Genomic DNA, 9,088 nt, shown 5'->3' with positions numbered 1-9,088 from the left:
AGTGAGAAGTGCTTCTCTCCTGAAGTATTCATTAAATACAAATTAATGAGTTTGTCGAAAAAAACTATTCCTGAAAGATATTTGACCTTATGAGATAATGAATTCACATCAAAAGTCATTTTGAACAGATTGCAAAGGTTCTGACAAGAAGGCATGACACTCTTAATGACTTCCTTGAAGATGTCCCTAAAAATGTCATAAGCTTTATCCACTGATTATCTTATGACTGAAATGACTTAAATTAACGACAATCTTTTATCCATAATTCGAGCTTCTTTTCCACAACTGAATTTTTTGGAAGGATAAAAGAAAAGATGGCAAAAGCGCTTTTCTTAATTTGTGTAGAATTTCCATGTTAACAAAATTCAACACTTTAGAGTTATTCACACAAATTGTAAGTTTCTTACAAATTTCGTAAGGATTCTCACACACTCCTTGCCGAGGAATACTTGAGAAGGATCAGAAGGATTTAGAAGCTTTTGCTCCAAGTAATAAATGTAGAAGTGTGTAAAATACTGCGACGCGTCATAAATCGCCAGTCGCTCTTCGTTGAGTTCATCGAAGAGCGAAGCAAATGTCAAAAGGAAAACAGTGGAGCAAAAAAACATATTTGGATTAATTGCTGTGCACAATAAATTGCTTTTTCAAGTGAAATTCAACCAAATTCTGCATAAATGCCAGTCAAAGGCCACTCTTGCGTCTGCAGTGCGTGACTTTGTGCAGCGGCTTGAGCGAGAATCCGCGTGAAAAGTGTGCGTTGCGAGCGTGTCGCTTTCGGTGGGGCTGCGGAAATAGAAGGACTCCCGGAGAGATGGATCAGACTGCCACATGCTCGAAGGGCTCGCGGAAGCGCCGTCCGGACGACGAGGTGCTGGCGTGTGAGCCGCAGGCGAAGGTGTTCCAGGCCGAGCACATCTTCAACATCAGCCACTTCAGCGACGAGATTCTGCTGGAGATCCTCAAGCATCTGGACAGCGAGTCGATCTACGCCTTCGGCAGCACCTGCATGCGCTTCAAGGAGCTGAGCAAGGACAAGCAGCTGTGGCAGGTGTTCGACTTCAACTCCGTGGCGCTGTCGGGCATAGAAATCCTGCGGCGGATGCGATATATCAACAGCGAGACGAGAATCTTCCGGATCCGCGGCCTGCAGGGCACCTATCCGGAGAGCAACTGGCGGAACGCCACGATAACCGAGCTCATGCTCACCATGCTGACGGACATGTGCCCCAAGCTGGAGGAGTTCTCGCTCACGCAGGGCTTCCTCAACACTTCCAAGGTAAGATCTGCATTTTCCCGGCCAAAGAGGAAGATTTGAGTGTGTTTTTTCTCGCTTCCAGATCAACATACTGAAGTTCCCGAAAACCCTCAAGACGCTCACCTTCCACAGCTGCTCAGTGTCCTTCCCGCCGCGACAGCATCCCTTCTTCACGAAGATCGACGTGCATCTGGAGCACTTGACGCGCCTCGCCGTGGAGTTCTGCGACTGGTTCGAGACGCACGATCTGATCCTCTTCTCCAAGATCTCGCAGCTGCTGGACCTCAGCCTCAGGGGCTGCGGCTCGCTCAAGGACAGCGTCCCCTACGCCAGTCTGGCGTCCCGCTTCGGCTTCAAGAAGCTGGAGAAGCTGGACGTGCGCGAGACGCCCATCTCGGACAGCGACATCCAGTGCTTCAACGTCACGACGACGCTCAAGGAGCTGCTGCTGCAGCGCCCCAGCCGCGAGTCCCTCTTCGAGTCCGCGCGCGCGCCCGCCATGGCGCTGGCGGAGGACGAGAGCCCGGACGGCCCGAGCAGTAGCTCCGGACGGCCCGGTATGTCTCTGGCCACGGACATCATGCTGCCCAGGATGCGCAGGAGATTCACCAACATTCCCGGCGGCGGCGAAGCCAGAGGTGAGCAATAATCACTGCGGCGCGACTCGCTTTTCTCACTTCTCTGCATTTTTCAGGTCCGATCATCATCTTTCCAGGATATCCCAGCGATATCAGCGATCAGGCGCTGCAGAGTGCGCCCACAACTGCCTGTCAAATGTGAGTAAAAATCGATTTACACAGCAGACCTCAATAATTCTGGGCTGCTATTCTCGAAATGTTCAAAAGCGTGAAAGATTTTCATTGAGAGAATCTCTCAGGGGCAAATTTTCATATTCTTGGGAATCTGAGAGAAATAATGTAGAAGACGTTGAGAAACTCTGATAAATTCAAAGAGCGCATTTTGAGTAACCGCAAAAGGGCCGCGAAGAATCCGAAGGAAGTGAATAATATTAACTTCAATCGTATGAAGAAATATGTTCGTTTTGGCACTTAAGGCCAAATCGCGCTGTGTCATTTACGTAAAGTGTTTCAGCAGTGATGGAAATTGAAAAAGCAGTGAAAAAGGAACGCGGAAGAAGCTGAGACTTATGTGATTTCCTCACTGAGACGGAAGTGACTGAAGATCCTGAAATCGCAGAAGAAGTCTACAAGTATGCTGCTTATCGAAGAAAGTTATCAAAAAACTAGCGAATGAGCAGATTGCATCCCAAAATGTGGCGAGTCAGCAACTCTGTGCAAATATAATAAAATATTAAGTTAAAAAATAATTTATTGAACATAGTTGAAGTGGCTCTTAACAATTTTTTGCTGCTTCATCCTTCCCTCCGTCAATTGTGGGTTTGCACTTGTTTCTGGCAAAGATTCGCCAGCGCCTTTCTGGTTATAGTTGAGGCTTATGATCCCAGCATCAGCATATTCAGTGTCAGAATCGTCAGAATCATCGGAATCATCAGATTCAATCGCATCATCGGAATCACTCGAGTCACTCTCCCCCATGATTTCATCCCTCAACATGTTGTGCAAAACGCAACACGCTTTCACGATTCGTGTTGCCGTGACAGGATCAAAATGCAAACAATGCAGAAGGCATCGAAAGCTTTTCTTCAGGAGTCCATTGACACGCTTAATAGCAGAATGCACTTCCATCTGACACTCACTATATTCACTTTCAGGCGATCCTTCTGCCGCGCCTTCGATGGGAGTCAGCATCCACGGGCGCAGAGCGTAGGCGGAATCTCCGATGAGATGAAATTGGTTCGGGTTAACCTTGTGCACCTCTTCCATGATTGTCTTGATCTTGCTGCTGTTCCATATCCTGGAGTTGTGCGCCTTTCCGGGAAATCTCGGGTTCACGTTGGTTATTCTGAGGCGCGAGTCGCAAATCAATTGCACATTGATGCTATGGTACTTCTTCCGATTTACGTAGAGATGCTGTGAAACATTCTTCGAATTGGAAGGAGCAACAATAGCAACATGTGTGCAATCAATGCAACCCACAACTCCCGGGAATCCAAACCGACGGTAGAATGCCGCTTCCGATTTGCGCAGTTCGTCCAGTGTGCTTGGAAATCTGATGAATTCATCCGAGAGGCGCGCCTTCTCAAATGCGTCGAGCACTTCGATAATGCTGTGCTTCACACTTGGCGGATCCAATTTGAAGTATCCAGAGGCGAAGAATCGCAAAGCAGTGAAGATCTGTTCAGGGAAAAAAAATGAGAGAAACATTTAGAATCAGGCGAATATTATAGTGTTAAATTTGCATACCTTTGCCTTCGCAGACATCTTCGGAGAATCAGTTATGTAAGGCTCCAATCTCGCGATCAGTTTCCTAGCCAAATACTTATTGAGACTGTATTTCTCAATAAATTTGGCCTCAGGGAGGTACAGAGGATCCTTCCTTCTCGTCGGCTTCAACGCCATTGCAGCTTCAAAAAACGCGATATTCATCATGTAACAAATCTTCGCAATGCACAGCTCAAGAACAACTGAAAAAACCAATGCGGCACAGGACTGATGTGTATCGTTAAAGTCGATGACAGACTGACTTGCTAGAGCGAACGTTCCTCTTTATATACACAAGCGCACTCGGGAAACCCGATCATTACAAGGGCAGGAAATTCCTTGCCACAGGCATAAAGATACTTTGATCCGTTTATGACCGAAATTTAACGACTGGTTTAATCCGACTGGTTTTAAATCTCTTTCTACTTTTATTGAAATTGTTTGTTAATTGTATTTAAATTTGACGGTTTGCGGACGATCTTTTGACTCTTGCGAAACGACTTCTCATATCAGAGTCGAGGATAATAGTCCTGCTGGAGGGAATTGAGGGAAAAATGTTTGAAGAGCTAAAGCTCTCCATTTCTGGCATTGATTGACAATTGATTTTCAAAAAAGGTCTTGAAATTAACCTGAAGTTACCTAATTACAAGTCCTTTTAGACATATAAAATCATAAAATCTATAATAAGGCTACTAATTTTTTCAATTCTACTCATTTCTTGGAATAAGTAACGGATGAAATTAAGAATATTTCAACGTATTCAATCCTAACTGCGTTAATCGTCGATACTTTCCTCTGTAGCTCACAATCTCTCTCTTCTCTAGCAGGTACGGCACTCTGGGACTCGGCTCCGTTCCCGTCGCTTCCATCACAGACCGCGGCATCTGCGGCTTCGGCCTCTCGCGCAATCCCGTCCTCGAGGGCGTCGTGTGGATCCGCGCCGAGTGGCGCAACCCGAATACGTACATCGAGCGCCTCGTGATTCGCTTCTACAAGTACGTCACGGACGCCACGCTGCGCCACCTGGCCACGTGCTCGCCCAGGCTCAAGTACCTGGACGTCACCGGCACCGCCATCACGCCGCGCGGCATCGAGGACTTCAAGATGCTGAAGCCCGAGTGCACAGTGGTGGCGTAGATGTTGTGCAAATTGCTATTGGCATGTTCGTAACTTTTCGTGTTTAGTGCATATTTTGATCATTGGACGATTTGTCACAAAAAAAAACATTGTGATCTGGGATTGATAGTATTTTTAGGAGGAAATCTTGTATGCGAGAAAATACACAGAAAACTGCCCAGAGTATAATTTACTGAATATATTCGGAAACTGCATAAAGTATACAAATGTATTTCACTTATTTTGCTTTTAATGATGAATAAGCCACTTCCAGGTAACTATATAAGTCTACACGACGTCGTGATGCTGAAACACATCAAATCAAAAGTTCTTGGTTAAATAAGTTGAGGTTGAGCGTTTCTTTGCGTGTCCTGGCGCTTCTTTGAACTGGAACTTCATGGAAATGGTGCCCTTGCAGCAGAAGCCCTCGCACGATGATGATTTTACTTATCTCTCATTATTCTGCCCGAAAAATGATCTTGTTTTAGGCAAAAAATTGAAATATAACGGCTTTTCGGCTAAGCCAATCAATTTTATTCTAGATCATCGGCGAGCGAGCGACTCGGAGAGTGAGAGAGACGGATATCTGAATCGCGAAACCCTTTATCAACCCTTCTCATTCTTACACACTAGTCGAAAGTTTGCGGCGATCATTCGAAGCCTCGAGCGTCCATGTTGTAAAAGTCTCTCTTTGTGGAAAAGTGCGCTTTTTGGAATGGATTTTCTGGATGAACCCAAGGAACCGAGAGAGTGGCTCTCATGGAAGGCACTCCAGATGCTAAATGAGAAGGACTATGCACTCTGTCCTATACACCATCGCTCTGCTCCGTGAGTAATGCTGAATTGAGATTTTCCTTTGTTTCGAAAGAGGAAATGTTTGCTCGCCTTTGCAGGTTAATTTTGGGGAAACCGCTAATCCGTGAGCGTCTGGTTGAGCTGAGCAGCGCGATGACAACCAACTGGACGCCTGGGCCTCAAGCTATCTTCCTGCTTGATAAGGTGCATAGCGAAGTTATACCCGACGTGAACTTCGACGAGGCGCGCAAGGAGATGAAAGATTTGGGCGATGGCGTATTCAAGAAGATTTTCAGGAAGGGATTGGGCGAGAAGGTGCAGGACGGCAATGCGATTGCAGTGCAGTACACGACGTATGATGAGGATGACATTGTGATCAGGGATACCACCTTAATCACCCAGGAGCCCTTTGTGTTCGTCCTGGGCGGCGATTCTGGCGTCTTGCCGGCCTTCGAGAATGCCGTGCGGACGATGCGCGACCAGGAAAGGGCGCAGTTCCTCATTCCGCGGTTGTACTTCGGAGAACCCCCGAATGAGCACACTCGGTATCCCAACGATCGCCAGATCGTCTTTGCGGACATCGAAGTGATCCGAGTTTCGGTGCCGCTGCGGAAGGAGGAGAAAGTGCAGCTGCTCATCAACTACAATCACACACATAGGTTCGTCGAGAATTCGCTTGACAAGGGATGCATGGCCAGCAATTACGGCTTCCTTCGCGCCGCCGTCTATGAGTGCATCAGCAGCATCTTCGTGCTGATGAATGCCTTCGTGCACCATCCGCAGAGCAACGAGAAGCGTCTGGTGATGCTCATGAAGGCGTCTCTGAGTGCTGGCAAGATATATACAAAGCTTGGTCACCACGAGAAGGCCTTCGAGATACTGTATTTTGCCGCCGAGCTTGGCGAGAAGGGCGCGCGCGCAAACAACTCCCTCAATGGCCTTATCAACTTGCACTTGTGCGAATCTCTGCGACTGCAGAAGAAGATAGTGCAGGCGACTGTGTACTACAACCGCGCCAGGAAGTACCTGGGCGACGGGGATACAATTAGACAGGAGTGGCAGTATCTCAGCAATGCGTATAATTTGTACATCGACGCGATTGCCTTCGACAAGTCGGTGGGACGCGTGATTGACGACGTGCCGCCGCCGATCGGGAAAGCGACGATTCCTTGCGAAGACTGCAATAACAACGAGGAGATATTCAAGGCGACGTTCGACGAGATCGTGAACTCTTTCCTGCGCTCCGGGTGGATGATAACTGTTTTCTACGGGATGCAAGGCGAGAACAAGCTGAACTGGGCAGAGGCCGTTGTGGCCAAGTACAAGACGATCCGACTCAGCACGAGAACTCATGATCAAGGATGGGTTAATTATACTCTCGGGAAGGTCTAAATTGATTTCATTTCTCATGCTTTTCCTACATTAATTGGTTTACGAAGAATAAAGAGATTTCACATTTATTATTACTGAATTGAATCTGGAAAGTACATAAATATTGCTGTGCAGCGCTTAATAGTCCGCCGCGGTGTTGGACAGGTAGTCGCGGCGGCCGATGTTGGACGCCTGCTTGCTCTGCACGGCCTCGAGCTTGAGGCACTCGGTGATCCTGTGGCCCAGGCCGCCACAATAGCTGCAGCCCTGCGAGTCGCCCAGATCCAGGTACTTCTCGGATTCCGAGCAAAGCTCGGCGAGGAATGGCGGCACCTTCTGCTTCGCCTCGATCAGCAGGTGTTTGAGGTCCAGCAGCACCGACTGGTCCGTGGACTTGTTGATGAAGGTCGTGGCCAGGCCCTTGGTGCCCGCCGAGCGCCCCGTACGCCCGATGCGGTGCACGTAGTTCTCCACGTCGTCCGGCATGTCGTAGTTGATCACGTGCTGCACATTGGCGAAGTCCAGACCCTTGGAAGCCACATCCGTGGCCACCAGCACGTCCTTCTCCTGCTTGCGGAAGCCCTCGACGGCGCGCGAGCGCTCCTCCTGGTCCTTGCCGCCGTGGATCGCCACCGCTTCGACGGCCTTCAGCAGTAGGTACTCATGGATGGCGTCCACGTCCTGCTTCTTCTCGGCGAAGATCAGCACGGGCGGCGGCGTCTTCTGCAGACAGTCCAGCAGATAGACGATCTTGGCCTCCTGCTTCACATACTCCACCTCCTGTGTCACATTCATGGACGCCGCCCCAGCGCGTCCCACGTTGATCGTCACCGGCTTCACCAGTGCCGAGCGGGCAAAGTTCTGGATCTTCTTTGGCATCGTGGCGGAGAACAGCAGCGTCTGTCGCTGTCCCTTGAAGAAGGAGAAGATTGTGCGCACGTCCTCCTCGAAGCCCATGTCGATCATCCTGTCCGCCTCGTCCATCACGAGGTAGCGGCACCAGTCCAGCGTCACGATCTTCTTGTCCAGCATGTCCATGAGGCGCCCCGGCGTGGCCACCATGATGTGCACGCCCCGTTGGATCACTTCGATGGCCTCACTCACGGGCGTCCCGCCGATGGCGATGCAGGTGCGGATCTGCGGCATGCCGGTGCCCAGCAGCTGGCCGCAGAAGAACTGGATGATGTCGTGCGTCTGCTTGGCCAACTCGCGCGACGGACAGATGATCAGCCCGTACGGGCCCTCCTTGTTGATGAACGGCAGGCTCACTTCCTGCTCCAGACAGAACATAATCAGCGGCAGCACGAACACCAGCGTCTTCCCGGAGCCCGTGAACGCGATGCCAATGAGATCTCGCCCGGCGAGCACGGTCGGCAGGCCCTGCACTTGAATAGGCGTGGGCTTCCGGATGCCCTTCTGCTGCAGCCCCGCCAGCACGCCCTGCGGGAACTTCATGTCGCGGAAGGAGGCAATTGGCGGCGGCAGGTCGTCTCCCTCCACCAGGATGCGCAGCTTCTGTCGCAGCGCCGCGTGGCGCGAGTCCGGGCGGCGCAGGACGAATCGCGGCGGCTTCCAGCTGGTCTGAATGGGATCCTCGTACTGAATGCCCTTCGCCAACTCCGCCACGCCCATCAGAGCCTTCTTCTCGGCCACGCTCTCCAGGATCTTCTCCTCCTCCTTCAGCTGCTTCTCCACGGCGCTCACCTTCTTCGCCTCGGCGATCTTCTTCAGCTCCGTGTGCTGATCCAGCAGACTGATGTTGAACTTCCGACCCCACACCTCCTCGCTCTCCTCGTCGTGCTCATTCTCGCTGGAGGACTTGTTGGCGTTGTTCGCCTCCGCGGTCAGCTGCACGATCCTGCCCAGCTTCAGCAGCTGATCCTTCCGTCGCTTCTTCACGGGCACGTACGGCACGTAATTCGAGTCGTCCTCCGCGTCACTGTCCGTCTGCTCATCGCGGCGATACCGCTTTACCGGCGGCTTTTCCATACTGTCTTCTATTCGCGAGAAAATCACAGAAAATACGCACTTTGAAAATGTAAACAATCCCGTCTGTCAACCCAAACGATTGAAGCACAATTGGCACAATTTCTCCTGAATTGCTCTCCCAGCACCTCGTTTCCCCTCTCTCTCGCTCTCAATCAGGAGGGGAAACTGAACGAAGATTGTTTTTAGACGAGATTCTGAACTTGAATTGAGAGAGTTTTTA

The 9,088-nt window shown here is 50.2% G+C and overlaps 4 protein-coding genes across 5 annotated transcripts; 2 read left to right on the top strand and 2 right to left on the bottom strand.

Annotated features, from left to right (window-relative positions):
• The first annotated feature begins 579 nt into the window (after positions 1–579).
• On the top strand, positions 580–4,941 carry LOC132257405 (uncharacterized). 2 transcript variants are annotated; one of them, XM_059754290.1, is made up of 4 exons: positions 580–1,276; positions 1,338–1,893; positions 1,950–2,031; positions 4,425–4,941. In XM_059754290.1, exons 1-4 carry the CDS (start codon positions 812–814, stop codon positions 4,732–4,734), a joined length of 1,413 nt encoding a protein of 470 aa, XP_059610273.1. In that variant the 5' UTR covers positions 580–811; the 3' UTR covers positions 4,735–4,941. The 2 variants fall into 2 exon arrangements, with proteins under 2 accessions (XP_059610273.1, XP_059610272.1); XM_059754289.1 differs by having other exon boundaries at positions 4,422–4,941.
• LOC132257407 (putative nuclease HARBI1) lies at positions 2,534–3,612 on the bottom strand. Its single transcript, XM_059754291.1, has 2 exons — positions 3,580–3,612; positions 2,534–3,510 (listed from the first exon to the last, which is right to left on the bottom strand). The coding sequence occupies exons 1-2, from the start codon at positions 3,595–3,597 to the stop codon at positions 2,584–2,586; spliced, it is 945 nt and encodes a 314-aa protein (XP_059610274.1). The 5' UTR covers positions 3,598–3,612; the 3' UTR covers positions 2,534–2,583.
• Positions 4,942–5,103: 162 nt separating the features above from the next.
• LOC132258302 (uncharacterized) lies at positions 5,104–6,969 on the top strand. The gene is made up of 2 exons (XM_059755562.1): positions 5,104–5,541; positions 5,607–6,969. Exons 1-2 carry the CDS (start codon positions 5,111–5,113, stop codon positions 6,898–6,900), a joined length of 1,725 nt encoding a protein of 574 aa, XP_059611545.1. The 5' UTR covers positions 5,104–5,110; the 3' UTR covers positions 6,901–6,969.
• Positions 6,939–8,969, bottom strand: LOC132258301 (ATP-dependent RNA helicase abstrakt). The gene has a single exon (XM_059755561.1). It carries the CDS (start codon positions 8,866–8,868, stop codon positions 7,018–7,020), a length of 1,851 nt encoding a protein of 616 aa, XP_059611544.1. The 5' UTR covers positions 8,869–8,969; the 3' UTR covers positions 6,939–7,017.
• Between the last annotated feature and the right edge of the window lie 119 nt (positions 8,970–9,088).

Source organism: Phlebotomus argentipes, unplaced genomic scaffold, assembly GCF_947086385.1.
Source record: "Phlebotomus argentipes unplaced genomic scaffold, Phlebotomus argentipes genome assembly scaffold_4, whole genome shotgun sequence".
NCBI lineage: Eukaryota > Metazoa > Arthropoda > Insecta > Diptera > Psychodidae > Phlebotomus > Phlebotomus argentipes.
Note: the sequence above shows the minus strand (reverse complement) of the source record. Positions and strands in the feature narration are given on the sequence as shown.

Bases quoted from the DNA above. Each gene is read 5' to 3' on its own strand.
- LOC132257405 (XM_059754289.1), top strand. From the start codon at position 812: ATGGATCAGACTGCCACATGCTCGAAGGGCTCGCGGAAGCGCCGTCCG. The intron at 1,894-1,949 runs GTGAGCAATAAT...TGCATTTTTCAG, and splicing joins CGGCGGCGGCGAAGCCAGAG to GTCCGATCATCATCTTTCCA. The intron at 2,032-4,421 runs GTGAGTAAAAAT...TCTCTTCTCTAG, and splicing joins CCCACAACTGCCTGTCAAAT to CAGGTACGGCACTCTGGGAC.
- LOC132258302 (XM_059755562.1), top strand. From the start codon at position 5,111: ATGGAAATGGTGCCCTTGCAGCAGAAGCCCTCGCACGATGATGATTTT. The intron at 5,542-5,606 runs GTGAGTAATGCT...TCGCCTTTGCAG, and splicing joins ATACACCATCGCTCTGCTCC to GTTAATTTTGGGGAAACCGC.
- LOC132258301 (XM_059755561.1), bottom strand. From the start codon at position 8,868: ATGGAAAAGCCGCCGGTAAAGCGGTATCGCCGCGATGAGCAGACGGAC.